Source organism: Molothrus aeneus, chromosome 5, assembly GCF_037042795.1.
Source record: "Molothrus aeneus isolate 106 chromosome 5, BPBGC_Maene_1.0, whole genome shotgun sequence".
Classification (NCBI taxonomy): Eukaryota; Metazoa; Chordata; class Aves; order Passeriformes; family Icteridae; genus Molothrus; species Molothrus aeneus.
In genome coordinates this window covers 43,909,732-43,927,867 of record NC_089650.1, presented here as the reverse complement: position 1 = coordinate 43,927,867, position 18,136 = coordinate 43,909,732, and the positions used below count along the sequence as shown (strand labels likewise).

Here is an 18,136-nt window from a genome sequence, read left to right as displayed (position 1 = left end):
AGCCAGGAGATGCCTCCAGACTAAGTGTTAGATGTTGCAAACTTTCAGCTCCTGATATAAACTTTCAGCTCCTGAATGCAATTTAACTCCCCTTGAGCAAAAAAGCGAAAGAGAGAATCAATAATGCACAGAAAATAATGAATAAAAGATCATCAGATGTATCATTGGTTCAAAATAATTTGAGCTCTTCTTTAGTATCAATCAGTATTAATCTGTATATTATATAGTATTAATCACTGGGCTGAAGTGCTTGCAGAATGATTTGAGTTCAGTGACCCAGATTGGTATCTCTAACATTTACTTCATTAAGAAAAGCAATGCAGCAGGAATGGTGAGATGAAGCACTGCACAGCTGGCTACAGGGGTTTCAGCCCCACAGCTCTTCCTGCCTTTTCACCTCTGCCATTTACCCGTTGTAGTCTATAGGAAACTTTTATACGACTGAACGTATTTTCACACAAAACCTGCTAATTCTCATTAACCAGAAACTGGGACACACTTAGTCCTTTCATTTCTTCTGAGAGTTCTGTCTGTGGTTTCCAACCAGGTGCCCCAGTGGCTGCTTCCAAAATGACTGGGAAAAGCAAATATGTATCCTTCCTGTGTGACTCTGTGCATGTCACAAATTTCTAAGCTGTCTGTGCCTCCTGAACAAACAGGGTTGAATATTCCTGCTCTGTACTATTCCTGTCAGCCCAAGAAGCTGGCATTTCAAGTTTTCTACTTCAGTGACAGTGGTTTTGCCCATCTCAGGTAGAACTTGCCTTGCATGCTAAGCAATATTAGCTGTCAAAACATCACATCTGATTTTTTCATAGGAAGTTTGTAGCATGTTGCATGGAAGCAGATGTTTCTACATTTCTCTCAATGGGTTAAGTGACAGTAATGGATGCAGAGCCTAAAGCCTCAACTTTCTAAAGGTGAGGTAGTTTGCAATCTGTCACTGGTGACAAGACCAATTTCAAGTAAGAGCAGCAAAGCTACACAGAAAAGGACAGAAGGGAGCTCTGCAGCTTGTTAATCCAATAATGGCAAACTTGTGGCAGTTGTGTGCTTTTTACTTTTGCCACAACTACCTGCAGGACCTGGAGAATTTAAACAGCACTGAAACAAAAAAGCTGCCTTGACCCCCAGATTGAGGCTTATTAACTCACTGTGTGGTGGCCCAGACAGCAAAAGCAGGTGAGCCCTGGTCACCATGCTGTGCTGTAGTGTCTGCACTGCACACCCTTCTTCCACTCTGCTCATGTGGGGGACTGTGGGGCCCTTATGAGCAGCTCAGATGCTGTGTAACAACACTTAGTTACCTGCCCTAGGTAGGTACCTCCAGCTGCTACCTGCATTCCCTGCCCAGTCCATAGCGACAAGCATACTAAAACAAAGCCCAAACCAGTCAGCAAAGGGAGCCAGCAGAAAAGATGTTTGCATCCACTAGCGTATAGTTACCTGTATAAGGGCTGCAGAAATTTCATTTAGGTGAGATATGGAGCTCACAGTCTTCCCTGGAGCTTGTTTTCATCTGGTTTTAAATTATTGAAATATGTTCATTGCTTGCTTTCATGCTGTGGGAGGAAATGCTATGTAAGAACCTAGTTAGTACAGATGCACAGGGAGTGGGGACTTGGTCTGGCACCTTCCGCTGCCTAAAAATGTTTAAAGTGTTTTTTGCACAGGCAGCTTCATCTTAAACATTTTCAAGTCTCATGGATGTTTTGCCACAAAAGAGATGCAAGAAGAATGTGGCACCAAAACAGGCACAGGTCTAAACCCCCATGCAGAGGGCAGTCAGCCTGGAGAGACAATTCCTGCTTCAGAGAATAGCATAACATTCAGACAGTCACTGGAGTTAAACCCAATAATTTAAACCTTGCTTATCTCAGTTTTAAAGCACCCAAGACCTTACTTGGATATAACCATGAAATTCAGATGTTTCACTGAAAATAATATGTGCATATGTATGAACTTCTATATCAGCAGTCATTTTGGGCAAAAAAATATCAGTAAGTAGTGCTTTAGTTGTGTTTTTAGCTGGCATATTAGCTATTGTCCTCAAGAGAAAGGAAGGATTAAAGAAATCTGGAGCCTGACAGTGAACCATCTCCCTGCAACCCCTACACCACCTGATGAGGCAGGGATAAAAATGTGTGCTCTGCCTCAAAACAGAGAAGGGTGAATATAAACAGTGTGCTCTTGGAAGAAGAAATCAGGAGGGTTTCTCATTCTTCTGGCTGTCCTTGGATGATGGGGAGGTCATTACCTTCCACCACCACAGGAAAAGCTGTATTTTGGACAAGGCAAGTTGCCAGCTGGCTGCAGAACAGGACAGAAGTGGTGTCACTTACCTGCTGGAGATGGGAGGGGGGAAGATTAGTATCTTTCCCTTCCTTGATGTCTTTGCAAGCATTTGTGTGTGGCTCTTTGTCATATAAACAGGCACTGCTCCCTAGAAAAATATCTTATAGTGTGACATATTGCAGTTCCTGGCTGCAGCAGTCTGCGAAGGGAGTGAATACATTGGGCGACTGAATGTGAAAGCTGCGTCTGGCAACTCCCATTGACACCATTGGAAACCAAGGGCCCTCAAAATCTTCCAAGATTTGAGACATCAGGACTAAGAGGTGGATGGGAAGGGAAGGAGAATTTCTAGGAAGGATTCATGAGGTCAGGGAGGTTTTACTTCTGGTGGTCTGTCTATTCCTTGGTATTCAAGTGTAAACAAGCTACATCTACTTCCTAAATTGGCCTTCTAATAATTTCTGTGTGCTAAATATTCTCAATGTCTCCCATTCCTGAGAATTAAAGTTAAAATTCAGAAAACAAAAACTTAATTTCAGATTTTTGCAAGATTTCTGATTATTCTGGAAAAAAAATGCATTTATTGGCATGCCTTTGACATTTTTGGAAATGCTGCATCTCAAGCTGTACCACTATTACATGGCTTCTGCCTTTTCTTAAATTTATATTTCCAGGCTCTAAGCCTCCTGTCGTCCACATTATGTGATACAAAAATAAAGTAAATGAAAAATAATTAATAAAAAAATTAATAAAATGAAAAGAGCTAAAGATAAAGGTTATTTTAATTCAGTGACTGAAAATGAGATTTATTGGACCCCTTTTTAAACAGATGGCTGCCTTATCACCATGTGTCTCATCAAGGGCCACTTCAATTTCTATCAAAATTCAGAGCAGCAAGCAGTGTTTACCCTAAATGCCTGGACAAAAAGTTCAAATCTCTTGAATGGATATAGCCTTCTCAAAGGAAGACATAAAATACTATTTGATTCTTTGAAATTAGAAAAAAACCCTAACATCCAGATTTCTTTTTCTATTTGTAGTATATGCTCTTACCAGAGCATCAGTTTACAGCCTGCACAACAGATGACACCAGTCATCTGTTTATATTATGCTCCAATATTATGTCCAATAGATTAGTACATATTTTATCATTATTGATTTAATAAAAGCCCTTTTGCAAGACAAGTAGTGTTAACTACTGCTTTTTACACAGATTATCCCATGTACATGCAGAAAACTTGTTCTTGCCTTTTACTTCATGACTAGAGAACACAGATTTAAGCCATCTACCTTCCCTCTGCAAAGCCCTTAGTCTGCATAGGAGGCATTCTGCACATGTATGAAGATCTACTAAATCCTTAGCTTGGAATAATATTGGAATAAGATTTAGTCTAGCTTTCAGATGAAAGACTGCAAGGTAAACCTGACTGAGGAGTGAGAGGTGGCCAGTGGTAATGGGAGGGATGGTGGCAGAAGAAGAGATGAGGAATAAAACAGTACAAACAAGAGAGAGCAGGCTCTAGAACTGTACTATTTTTAATCAGCACAAAGCCCCAAAAATATAGTAGATAAACACTGTCATGTATATTAAGGAATGTTGGTTTTTTTTCCAACCAGAAACAAAACTAAACAGCAGGAAATCTTTGCTCAACAGGATGCTAACATTCACTTTAGGCAGTGATTGGAATCCTATCTAAATGGTTTCAAATCAGTCATTAGGGGCATTTAAACAACTTTTCCACTGTCACCAAAGTCTAGAAGGCAGAAGGAACAACATCTCCTTCATCTTTTAAGATCCCTTGGGACAATCCAGCCTCAATGGAAAGATGGTTCATGCTGTTGCATTGAAGCATGGATCCCAGCATCAGTCCTTCCACAAATTGCTAACTTGAAATGTAACTGTCTGAGTGGCTCATGGCAAATTAAAAAACTCAAGCCTCTGGTAAAGATGACATTATTAACGAAAGTACCATTGCAGCAACTTTTAATAAGAAAATATCCAAGTATCATCTCTAATAGTGAAAAGAAGACCTGTCTCAATCAGAGATTTCCTACACTGAAGGAAAGGCAAGGAACATGCAATAACAAGCTTAAGTGAGTCTGAGAAATCTAATCTACCTCACATGTATACTTTTTGAGAAAAATAGTAAATCTTCACCTGAAACCTTTTTAAAGTGCTAGGATTCTAAATAGAGACTGCTTATAAAGAAATGGATCAATTAAATGAATCAAGGGATGCACAGCATTTTGCAATATAGTTTCTTTCTTTAATCTCAGCAAACTCATAGGTTTATATCTTTTAAGGCTAGAGCAGACTAGCATGGATATCTCTCATCTGTGCCAACCATGGGTACTCTACACTATGCAGTCATTTTTTTCTTACAGGAAAACAATTTTCCTTAGAATGCAACTGAACACTTGGAATATCTGTAATATGACTAAAAGCAGAGGATCTTCTCCAAAATAGGCATTCTCTACTTGAAAATCTCAATTGAAGGCAAATCGGAAATATTCTGAAGATCTGATTTGGAAGTTAACGCTTCTTTAAAAAAAAAGTCATTTTCAAAATGTTCAACATTTGTTTCCTTATGGGAATGTAATCCCAATATTAAGTTGCTTCTTCTTGAATGATTAAACTTTTTGACTGTGATCTAGTCACTTTCTGAACTAAATATTTCAAATTTGAAAGCCCAACTAATGCTGATAAGCTGCATACATACATTGGAATCCTGTCTTCTATGTGTGGTTTTCTTCCTAAAAGGTGTTATCATATAATCACAATCCTGCTGTTTAGGGAACTGAGGCAGAGGGAAGTAACAATATTTGTCAAAGAATGCATAGTAAATCACTGTTTGTAAAAATACGTTGTCACATGTTCACAATCCTTCTTCACAAATGCTAAGCTCCATTGGTGCTTATCTGCTCTTCATTTCACCTTGATTCTAACAAAAAACAGTTTATTGCAACAGGTCAAATATTTGTGAAGATCCATAGCAATACTTCCATGAGTGGTGTGAAGACAGAGATATGCATCAGAAAGTAACAAAATGACCTCAGTACAACTGGAAGCCTAAATTTAAAACCACCTAAAGGTTAAAGCAGTGCTTGGCTCTGCAAAGCTGTGCAGGCACTTTACAAAGACAGACTCCCTAATGAGCAATTAGCAATTCCTGCATTATTTATTCCTAGATTGTTCTGCTATTTCCAGAAAGCATAGAAATAAAAAGTAAATCTCCTGACATTCAATGAAGCTGTGGCTGGAGGTGATACCAAAAATCTGCCTGTAGTTATTCTGAGAGATTTCACTACACACTCACGAGATGTGATGTGACAGAAATATGTGCTGTGTGACCCCCTCAAAATGTGAAATTTTGAAGCATTTGTTTATACTGAGAATTAGAGTTGAAGCATATCAGTGTTCTAGCAGTAACACCAGAAATCTGCCACTGGCACTTTAGCTGAACAATGCTAGGATCCACAGACTACATTTATTGATGATAATGCAAGGTTAGACATTAGACCTGTGTGTAATCTATACATAGCCAGCTTTTCAGTCTCAAGATCATAAACCAGATAGAGAGAATTGTGTTCAAAGGTACATTTGTGGAAGGAAAGCACTTTTATTTTTATTTAAATTTATGCAAACAAAACTGATGTATTTGTAGTTGTAAATGTCCTTAATTCCCCTGCTCTTATAGAGTGAATTTATCAGGGATTTAAAATATCAAATGTGAATTCAACTAAAGGGTTACATGTTAATCACTAAAATAGTTACTTTGTCTGCATCTTCATGAGCAAGGGTTTGGCAAAAGATACAAAATCCAATTCAAGAAGCAACTAAAAATTTCTTCCTGGTGGAAGAAGTCAAATTGAGCACAGCTTAGTAGGAGAAAACTTCCTACAGAAAGGAAAAAAACTGCACTCAAAAGACCAGTTCATTGAATGCTCATGAAAAAAGGGAATAATTTTACATGCAACCACTGCTGCCTCTATTTCTACAGCAGCTGATTTTAATGACTACTGCATGGAAGCAGTAATTCCTGCCAGGGCTATAAGTTACCTCTTGCATGTGGCAATTGTTATCTAACCAAGTTTGACATACCTGGCAGAGTAGACAAGGCATAATATGATAATTTGACCAACAGATGCTTCAGTTGTATTGTTACTAAGCCTCAGAAAGCATCCTGACTTAACAAAACCTCCTGGGGAAACAAAGTATTTTTCATGTTGCCAATGTGAAATGCAGCTTTTCTCCAGGGATCTTTGATTCTCTTTGGCCTCTGTATACATCTAAGTAAAATGCAAGTAATGCAAGGCCATTTAATACAGCATCAAGTCATGAGCAAAGCCAGGGAATTTGCTGCTGTTCATTGGCAGTAGACAGTAGATGATGCCAAGGCCTATGTCCACTGTCTGCTATGGACCAGAATTTGAGAATGGACACTGGTAACCTTGTTTACTTCCACTCAAAGTCCAGTGTCCCACCTCAGATTTAGGTCAAACACTGTTAAATGGAAGAAGGAGAGAGAGAGACTGTAACAAACACCTCAGTCACTAGTAGAGATCTGACTGGAATTCAGATGCAGTGATGACACTGAGAAAGGACAACAGCAGAGAGACTTTTCAGAGACTTAGTCTGGTGTTTCTCACATCAGGTACCATTTAGGCAGCTTAGAGAAGATGCTGACAGCTCTCACAGCATGCCACTCAAATGTAGACAGAAACAGAAAACAGTGTCTTAAATGGAAGCCAACAACCATTAACTCCTTAAGTCAGATTAAATCTGCACAGACTTGTCAGACTAAACTGAGTGTGGAGAAGCATCAAAGACATGATTAAGATATTTGTAAAAAGGGCAGGAAGGATTACCAGTCACCTGGACAAAAGCATTTTTCTTCCTTTAACCCAGATCCTTCTAAACATGGCTTTAGACACAGAAAAGTGAGTGTGTATAAGCAGTCCAAGTCTAGGCTAAGAAGAATTATTGTAAGAAATGTTCATTAGAGTTAAACTAGTGTAGATTTTTTCATACTAATTTGAAGTACTCATTCTCATGATCTGACTCTCTCATGAGCATTTACCAACCCGAACTCTGTCCACTCCAAGAATTAAGGCATTATTATTTTTGTTGCAATGCTTCCAAAACCACTCTTTTTTTAGAAGACCATATTTGCCCCTAATAACTGTATGCAGTCATTACTGTGTCCTCTATTTATGACAAAAAATAGCTGCAGTTTTAAACAGATAAGAGGACAAGAATGCCTAGGGAAAATTGTGGGCATTATATGAACAAAAAAGTATACTCCAGCAAAATGACAAGCATCATTGTGCTAAATGAAAATGCTTGATTTTTACCCTAGAATCCATAACTAATCCTCTCTGTGAACCTACAAAAGACTTAAACTTACTTTGTTGCCTGTTCATAACTGAAGGAACAAGCTCAACCCTAATCCGGTTCCTCATGTTCCTGATATTTCAAGTGAACAGTTATACACTGCTTATGAATTCTTCCTAAATCCCTTTCTCTCTTTACTCAAAACAGACAACCAGTCAATGTTATGCATACAATTTCTCTTTATATAGTCTCTTAATTCTACACTGAAACATTGCTTTTTCAAATTCCTCTTAGAACCAGAACAGCAGTCATTTCATACTGCTGACATTGTTTTCATTTGGTGGGGATTTGAATGACTCAGCACCACATTCCTTATGATTAGGAAATGTTTTGCCATTTCACTTTATTATATATCAGTAAAATTTTATGCTCCCCTTAATGTGCCCTCCTGAGATGGGCTTGCCATAAAACTCATTGTGTGCTGCTGCCATAGTTCTTTTGCTGATTTTTTCCATTGCTCAACACACATCACTATGTAAGCCCCATTAACTCTTATTCCCTCAGCTAAGAATCTGACTAAAAAGCAAAGACTGAAATCAATTTCTAATTTAGGAAGAAAATAGCTGCTTGGAGAAAATTAGGGGGCAAAACAAGCAGCAACAGCCATTGCAATTGCTGTGTGAAATTAAGAATTTTAGAAATGCAAGAAGTACAGATTGTAGCTTATTTAAGATGGTCAGGACATTTTAGTTCAAAAATATTGGGTTTGTGCTTGCTCCTCCCAGGTTTTTGTACCAATGCAAACATATGACTATGACTGTCCCGTTTTTTTGTCTGTATTCTCAGCACCTGCTGCACTTCTTCTATCCCATTTCCTCTTGACAGAGTCAGATACTGCTTCTGTCTCTGTTTCACTCTGCAGTTATATGGCTGATCTGTCCTAATCAGTGCATTTTCAGTACCCTGTTGGTCTAATTTATTTCCAGAGCACCTGGGCCCAAGAAAAAATATGAAAGAGAAAGCAAAGAAAGGTGCTAGAGGGTGATGTGTAATGGCAGGAGAAAACCAGTCCAATGCAATTGAAAAGAAACTGATGCAAATGAGATTGCAGGGTGAATTAGGGGGACATAGAAGCTTAGCAGAACATGGCTAAAGATTTGCATTTTAGCCCCTGCTCCCAGGGACTGCTTTATAATTCACAGTATCACCATAGAAAGACAAACAACAACAACTCTATTGATAGCAAGGAATTCAGGTAATGAGGGCCGTGCAAAGGCAAAGTTGCAGCTTTGAATCTTCTCAGGCAGGGAAGGGCACCGAGCCAAGCCTTCACTTCTTTTAGTCAGTGCTCTAATGCTGACCTGAAGAAGAAAAAAAGAATGTACTGACACTTTTGAAAGAGGTTATGCATATTATGGAAAGCTAAACCTGAATTCTGGAACTACTTAATAGTTCAGGAATACTTAGTTTGGATCATCCTAGCAGGACATATGCTCTGAGCAGCTTTACCCTATCAAGATTGAGATTCTTTCTGGACATGCTGAAGACCTTCTGCCACTTTGAGAACTTGAAAAGGAAATATGACAACTTTTTTGGACTTGAGATTTTTAGGATTTAATTTGGATAATGTGTCTGCAATTCCCTAAGTCATTCTTTAAAATCTCAGTTCATAACCATACAAGAAATGTACTTTCAATTATGTAGATTTTTGATCCAACCAACATTGCAATTATTCCTATAATAATTAGACTTTAGATTGGCAACTCTTCATGCAGTCAGATATCCATGGGGCAGGCAGAGCTTTACTGATGTTTCTGAGCTAGTTTTGAGAATAGGCACCATATGTCTTAAGTACTGATGATTAATAATAGAGATACACAGATTTATTTTTATTTTCCAAAAGTTCTAATGTAAAAATGAGCAAGATTTTCTTCACACACCTGATCAGGAATTACATTTTCTGTTTGCTCTCTAACAGCAATAGCACACAAAAGATTTACTCACTGGCTTTACACATCATCTCAGTTGGTCTCACCTTTCACAAGGTTGCCTTAAAATAGAACTCATATTCTGATTCATTCAGGACAAATTAAAAAAGATGAAAAATTTGTAAATAACACTAGCACACTAAGGGTATTTGAAGATCCTAGCAGAAAATCAAGCATTAAATGTTAGCTTCATTTTAAAATTGAAAGGAAGATATACCAACAAAGTTAACACTTAAATTTTTATTTAGGATTCACTTCTTAATATTTACGTTATCATAATATTATTGTTTACGTTAAATAATGTTATCATAATATCCCATGATGATAACAACATTTGTGAGTCTAATTGTATTCCAATAGTCTTGAAAGGTTTTTTTTTGTCTTGCAGAAAAAGCACTAAAGGACAGCCACTGTACTTCCAAGTCAAAATTTCTTCTGATCCTTGTTCTCTTTCCAGAGAAGCTGGTTTAAAACACTGCTCTGTTTGAGAGCTTTTAGACTGGATATATCTTCACTTAGAACAGGCACTTCTTCACTTTGATCCTCAGCTTTTGCATCTTCACTGTCTGACAGTGTACACAGGAGTGTATCATTTTCATAGGTAGGAAAATAATACCTGAAAGCAACAAAACATGATTACTAGACAGTCACACATTTTGTTTGAGAGGCTGAGACAAGAATTTTAAAAAGGAAACATGAGCAAGTCTGGTTGTCTGGAATGACAGCAAACAGCACACCCAAAAAATCAACTGCACAGTGCAGGTATACACAGTGTAGAGGAGTCATAGAGAAGAGCTGACAACAAATGAGGCTTTCTTCCTATTTCTTCAACCATATGATATTACAAAAGAGACTGCAGATCCATATTTGTCCCTCAACAAAGGCTGAACTGAGGTGTTTGAGTTAGAACACTCCCTGAGCTCTACCACCTGGTAGAGAGCATCATTCCCTGGACCCATACAGCCTACTTAGAGTCTGAACCAGTGTTTTGTTACACTGTCTCTCTATTTTCCATGGAAAAAACTATGGGTAAACTACCAATTTGTTTTGATACCTAAAGTTAGGTAGACATCATGCATATATCTACATTAGACATGCAAAAGAAGGGGTTTGACTTGGTTCTAGAACAATTTTGCAACAACAAACTTCTCTAGGACAGGGACTTGAAAGTGCAGTTCCCACGTGTAGGAACATGCATCTTGGATGCAACTAGAAGATAAGTACCCTATATTCATTTTATCTTCAGACTGTATAGAGCTTTCTAATTCTGACATCATTTATTATTTTATCTGGGCCACAAGAGTAAGGGAGCTCAGGGCACTGTTGTATTTGCAAATCCCAGAACTTACTGTTTCACAGAAATTATCAAGTAAAAGTATAACTGCTGGAAGAAATGTATTTGCCCTTACTGTGGTTGATCCCATGTAGACCTGGCTGGCAGGAATGCAATGTGTTTGGTCTCTTCCATATGACTTATCAATCCTCCTTTGGATTCAAATTTCTCCTGGCAGTTGTAACAACGACAATGATGGATTTCTCTTCTGATGAAATTCACTAGCTTTACTTGCTGATAGAAGTTCAGACCTGGGAGAGATGGTAGTGAACAAGCACTTGGGCAACATAAGTCTTAATTTAAACAGGCTTTCTTGGATTAGGCATAAGGATTGATAAGAGTTTACTGAAGACAGCACTGCCTGCATGCTGTATCTTAGCAAATTACTAACTGTTTATTCCTAGCTGCTGGGAAACCAACCCTTCTTTTAGTGCAAAAACTAAACATTTTGTTTCCTCTCAGTCTGTCTTTAGGCTTAGTGACAGAGGTTCAGGAGGAGGCAAGTAGGTTGAAGACTCTTGGGAAATGAGAGAGAGACTGACTATAGGCATTGTACCCTGGCTTCCCTGGGACAGGCCCAGCAGGCAGGCAGGATGCACAGTTCGGAGGATCCCCTGCCCTCCCTGAGCACAGTGACTTCAGAGACAGGGACAGTCCCTTACAGCAGACCAGTCTCCTCTGTGACTGCCCCATGTCCCCAGGTGTGAGCCCCTGCAGGTGGAACCCAACAGTGATGAGGATAATGGTTCACCCCACACAAAGGTGCCACCAGGGTTAAGTCAGCCCTTGCCCTGCAAAAAAGCTGCTCCCATAAAGAAAAAAAATAGAGGTCATGGTCACAGAAGGTTCCCTGCTGGAGGGAGTGAAGGCCAAAATGCCAACCAGACATTTTAGGGGAATTCTGCTGCCTCCTTGGGGCTCAGGTTCAATGTGTGATGAGAAACCTCATAATTACTCTCATGGGTAATTACCTGTTAGGGATTTTTCAGGTGGTCAGTAATGAAGTTGCAACAAGAAGTCCCAGGGCAATCAAGAGAGACTGCAGGGCCTTGGGAAGACTGCTTAAAGGATCAGGAGCATAAGCAGTGTTTTCCTCTGTCCTTCCAGTTGCAAGGAATAATGAGGGAAAAACAGAAAGAGCCAGCACATTGATACTTGGTTCCAAGCCTGGTGTCACTGGAAGAATTTGGGGTATTTGGATCATGGGTGTGTTAACATGACCCCAGGTCTGCTGGTGACAGATGAGATACACCTGGCTCAGAGGGGGAAAGGGATCCTTGCACAGGAGTTAGCAGAGCTCATTGAGACAGTTTCAAACTAGATTTGAAGGGGGTAAGGGATAAAACCTGTCTAAAGGCCTGTTAGAGATGAGCCTGGGTCAGGATGTCAGTGTATTGTGTTTGACAAAGTGAAGTGCTGGATCCTGCAACTGGTCACACAAGCCATGCAGTGTTACAGACTGGGGGAAGCTGCACGGTAGAAAAGGACCTGGGGGTGCTGGTGACAGCAGCTGAACATGAGCCAGCAGTGCCCAGGGGGCCAAGAAGGCCAATGGCACCTGGCCTGCATCAGCAATAGTGTGGCCAGCAGGAGTAGGGCAGGGATTGTCCCCCTGTTTAGCCTGGAGAAAAGGAGGCTCCAGACTGACTCAATCACTCTCTGCAGCTGAAAGGAGGCCATGACCACATAGGGGTCAGTCTCTTCTTCCAGGTAACAAGTGACAGAGGGTGATTAAAGTTGGATATTAAGAGAAATTTCTTCACCAAAAGGCTTTTCAAGCCTTGGTACAGGCTGCTCAGAGAGGCAGTTGAGTCACCATGCCTAGAGGTATTTAAATGACATGTAGATGTGGCACTCAGGAACATGGTTTATTTGGGACTTGGCAGTGCTGGGTTAATAGCTGGCCTCAAGGATCCTAAAGGTCTTCCACAAACTAAATGATTCTATTCTATAGCAGAAAGCCAACATTGGCCAAACAAAGCTCCTGGCTTGCAAGGAAGCATAAACAGGCATAATAATAATAACAACAAGAAGAATAATAAAAATAATAATACTTCCAAGTCTCCAGCAGCCAGACCTAGAACTCACAGAGCAGGTATTTGTAGAAGCTACTCTGCAAAAGAATCCAATGGGTCTAAAGAAAATAGTACACATCCTTGGCAGCAGCAACAGTTCCATAAAAATAAAGTGTTCTTGGCTTGCTTTTGTAAGCTGGCAGAAACAGTTTCCATTATGGAAAAGTTAAATGTCTCTACAAAAATAAAACCGATAAACTTGTTTTCCACTATTCTTATGATGTGGTTTTCTCCACACTAGTGGCAGATGCTGACAATTACAGCCCCTCTTACTCACCATGCTCTGACTTTATTTTAGGAAAGTGAAATCCATGTGATTTCTGGAGGGAAAAAAAAAAAAGGAAGAAAAAAAAATTATTTCCACTACTTCTACTATTCCAAGTTGAAAACAGCTCAGCTTCTCATGGGCTGACACAGACATACCCATAAAACATGAATGTTTTACACACAAACATGAATGTTTGAAACAAACCCCAGAAGTTTTGGTTCATCAGAAACTTTTGCATTCATAATTAATACTTAAATAGTTTATTAAAACTGAAACACAGATGTTAACCATAAAATATATTAAATCACGAAACCATTATGATATCAAAGATGCTATTTCTTTACTGCCTGCAGCTGTCTGTACACACACAAGTAATAGCTAGTCATACTCTTAATGTAAAGCTTGACTTCTCTGCATGTTCTAAAGAATAGAGGCTGGAGGTGCATGCAGTGCTTTAGTTCTGTGCTGAAGAGGGCATTTTAATGCAGCAGCTGATTTGACCTTAATAAAGATGTTACAAACACAATTTTTAATTCCATATATAATATTATATATAATATTCCAGTGATGAAAAAACTGTTATTTAAAAAAAGTCTTACGTGCATGTGAAGATAGAGTTTTTCTGTGGTGTCTGCTTGCTGTTCACAAAACAGGCAAACTGCACATACAGGATGCTCTTCCCAGTCAGACCAATCTCTTATGAATAAAAGTCAAAAAGATTCATTTAGTCTTAGGAAAGAGAAGAGACATTTTGAGAAAGGGCAATTCAGATTCTGCTTTCACAACATCAGAAATAAATCCAGAGAAACTGAATATTTTAAAGGGGTGGAAAAGACAGCGTGAATTTATAGCTGGATACATGATTACAATCTGATGTAGAGTCTAAAAAAATTAGAAATTTGAGAAAGACTGAGCAGTTAATATTGGGTAATTTCTATGCAGACAGCCATTTAATCCTGCTTGAAACTGTCTGCACTAATAAACAGAATCCTAACTTCAATTTCTATCCAGTTTGGCAAGTCATGAAATATTGCTTTCAGTGTTTATTTTTCTAAGGTCTTTTAAAATTCTTGCATACCTTTCTAATCTTTCAATACACCAACCAAAGTCATAATCATCAAGCAGAGCTGACTCTAAGTGTTATTTACTTATGAAATATTAATTACTCACTTATGCTACATTTTGACAAGTACGCAGAGAATGCTTTACCAAAGCATCCATTTAAATCCTAATGCTGCTGAGAGATAGAACTATTACTGCACCAGGCAGAGTCAAGTAAAATTAACCTTAAGTCACAGAGAGAACCAGGAAGATCAGGGACCTTGATTCCCATAAATTACTTCCTGCTTATTCAATTTTCTATGGCCAAGAAAATCACCTCTGTAGTGATCTGAGGGCCTGGACCACAGAAGAATGCAGAGGAGGTGGATGTTGCCCTCAATCAGCACTGCTGAGAAGCCTCCTTTGAAATCCTTCTTTAATCTCAAGTGATAACCTTTTTATCCATTTTTTAATACAATTTCTTCTTCATACTGACACTTGATGCTTACTTTTAAAATTTGAGCAGAATCTGTTCAATTGTGTTCTGGTGCAAAACTAAACAAGAATGCATTTTGTCTACATCATTACAAACTCAGAAGGCTCTTGTTTGAGCTCTAAGGAAACAAAAGAACAAGCTCATGGTTGAAATATGGAGTTTATAGCTCTCATTGCTGAGAAGTGTTTTTAATGAGGACAATTTGGATTTGATTGGCTTAAATGAATCTAAACTGTGTGCTAACTGTGCACAGCATTTTCCCTGCAACTACTTCAAAAGATAATGGTCCTGCAAGTCTGTGTAATGGGTACATAAGTTACTCTTACTCTTCTAGGTTATCTAGTAATTCCCGGTCATCCTCTGACTGCACTTCCTCCCAGGACTTTCCAAATTCCTGGGGGGGAAAAAAGAAAAGAAAAAAACATTTCCTGATTCTCATCACACATTGCCACTGAACTGAATGAACATCTCAGAAGTCACAATCGATATCTTATTTTGGATCACTTCAGTATTGCTGTGAGTAAAAGGTAGTCATACAACACTGCTTTAGTAAGAATTATTTTCATCATTTAACAGGGCACTTCCCACACTATAGCTAAAAGGAAAATGGTTTGGCAGAGTTCTCAAGAAAACTGGTGGTGCAATGCTGTCATTATATTGCAAAGGTTCCATATTACCATCTCCTTATTAAAAGACTTTCATACCTCCTTGCTGTTTCTCACAAGCAGCTCCTCCAAGCACTGACCCTTTCTTCTTCCTGCAGCAGCCAACTGACTTCAGCTTCCCTCAACCGACCAATCCACCCTTTTATAGGGCTCTTCTTCTTCTTATTCCCTACAGCTGTGGCCTGTTAAAGTCAGGCCTGCTCCTAATCTTTAATAATTAACCCAGCTGCAACTCTTTAGGGGGTAAGATTACTTTCTATACTACCTTTATTCACTTATATTCTATTCCCCTACAGTGCAATACTTCCCAGGTGTTCCAGGTATGGTATCAATACCTCAAGTTTGCCCTCCCACTTGCTCAATCCATCTGCCCACCTTGCCTTTCAAGCAGCAGGTGCTGCTCCATGCAGCCATCCCACCTGAGGCTCCAGCTGCAGCACTCAGAGCTGTGCCAAGGCTGTACCAGTGCAAACCAAAAATATTCCCTGCAACTACTTCAGCTTAGCTCAAGTGTTCCAGAAAGGGCTCCGGTGTCAGCTTACCCAGAGTGCTCCAGAAAGCAGGAGAGCCAGGGCACAGAGCTCTGGGATGGACTCCACTTTGTCTTCCCTCCTCAGACATGAACGTAAGCACATTTACTCATGGTGTTCTGTTCTTCCTTTTGCTTTTTGTGTTGTTTATTTATACCTTAAAGACCTTCAGCAAGAAGTATATCACAATACATTTGTGCAGCCTTCAGCACAATGGCAAGCACTCTCAGCAGGACTGAGATATAAATAACAGGCAATAAAAAGCTGAGGGCCTCTACTCAAATACCAGCAGTGATCTCTAGCCAGTGTTTTTCTTTCTTGGGATTCTTCTTGTCTTTAAAAATAAACCCAAGCAAACTAACCAGTAATCAGAATAGTATTTTTGAACCTGATGGCTATGGAGGATTCACAAAGATTACAATTGAGGATCTTGTCCCATAAAAAAAAAAAAAAAGACAGCTAATAAAAAGACAATCCTTGAATTGATTTTATTAAAATATTCCTACTAATAAATATATTTAATAATATTCTTAGTAACAAGTATGATTATTGCCTTTATGGGTGTTTGGAAAAAGAAGGAAAAGATATTAAAAATTCTCATTTAACAATTTAATGAGAATTTTTTAAAGTTGTTAATGTCTATCAGGAAAATGATAAACAATTGTCCCTAGACAGCTCTAAACATAATGTCATCATATATTACAGAATGAAAATTGTGTAATTAATTCAGTGATACTACATGGCAGTATGTAAGCTCTCTGAGTGAGAGGGGAGACTCATTAATGTCACCATTACTGTGAGATATCATGAAGCCATTAACACCTCTCACCACATGTTCTCCCAGCTGCACACTTCTTTCCTATATCTGCTATTGCTAGCACCTTAATGAGCAGATAGTGGCTCACAACCACTGCAAAATGAAGAAGAATGCTCACCATGTTTCCCCTTACCAGCTCAAAGTGTATCAGCACAAGAGAGTATGTTCAAAACAGCAGCCTTAAGCTTCACCTTTTAATTGAAGGTGAAAGGGAAAAAACATGCCTGAGCTTTGTTATTACTGATGTTTTTTATGGTGTTTCTGTGAAGAAGGCAGAGAGGGAGCTTGTAAGATATCTCTGTTTCGCTCATCTATTTATATTCAGAGGTGAAAAAAGAAAAGGAAAAAAGCTAAAAGCTAACCAGGTCTTTTATCACTGGAAAATTGCATGGTGAATGGATAACTAGGAACACTGTGATGAAAGTGCCAAGAGACTGAATCTGAGCAATTGGGTGGAAAAGAGTTCTTTGAAACATTCTTAATAATCCTTCAGGTTTTTTAAATTTATTTTTTTAACACTTTTTCAGTTCTCCAGCTTGATGGGCATCTGGGATCAAGGGTGCCTTTGTTAAGTATTCAATTTTCTTTGCATTTTCATCCAAGATGCAAGAGCTGCCAGGAATGATCTCTAGAGATTCCCAAGAAATTCTTAACAAAACCAGAGAAAAAATGAGACTGACATTGTTAATAGTTCAAACACTAGAAAATGCATAATTAAAAAAACCCTGAAGGCCTTACTATATATTCAAGAAAAAACAACTTTTTCTTTTAAACACTTTCTGTGTACCTCGCTGAGAAGATGATGCTATAGAAAAATGGGAACATGCAAATGTGTGTGGTTTGATTATTTCCTCTTCCAAAATGTAGTCTAAATGCACAGAGATGAAATGCCTCACTGGCAATTTACCTTTGCAACCAGAGTGCAGTTCTACAGGAAGAAAGTCTGTGTGCCTCACTGAGGCAACACATCCCAGCTTGAAAAAAGTGCAGAGATGGGAGAAACTAGAAACAGCAGCTGGTATCTCAAGCAGTGTTCCCTAAAGAGCAGTTCCCAAACTACATGCAAATGGAGATCCAGGCCTGTGCAGCTCACAAACTTCAAACATATGTTGATTTCCCCTGCAAATTTTCCCTTTTTCTCACCTGCCTTGCTGTGATGATCTGAGTTATGCTATCTGGTTTATATTGCTGCAGGACTCGAGACGGTGCACCAGGAAGAAGAGTCGGCCTTAACCCAACGTTAGTTAATCCACGTGGATGAATTTCAATATGAAGCATTCCCCAGTTGGGGGA

The 18,136-nt window shown here is 39.0% G+C and overlaps 1 protein-coding gene across 2 annotated transcripts in view; it reads right to left on the bottom strand.

Moving 5' to 3' along the window:
- Positions 1–9,843: 9,843 nt before the first annotated feature.
- The window catches only part of ZNF277 (zinc finger protein 277), a 42,758-nt gene continuing 34,465 nt past the window's right edge, over positions 9,844–18,136 (bottom strand). The window contains exons 8-12 of one of the 2 annotated variants that reach the window (XM_066550780.1): positions 15,158–15,225; positions 13,894–13,990; positions 13,304–13,346; positions 11,028–11,202; positions 9,844–10,234 (exon numbers count right to left, since the gene is read on the bottom strand). In XM_066550780.1, coding sequence (XP_066406877.1) covers positions 10,042–10,234; positions 11,028–11,202; positions 13,304–13,346; positions 13,894–13,990; positions 15,158–15,225 — 576 coding nt within the window. In that variant the 3' untranslated portion in view covers positions 9,844–10,041. The remainder of the gene's footprint in view (positions 10,235–11,027; positions 11,203–13,303; positions 13,347–13,893; positions 13,991–15,157; positions 15,226–18,136) is intronic. The other variant, XM_066550781.1, reaches the window with a different exon arrangement.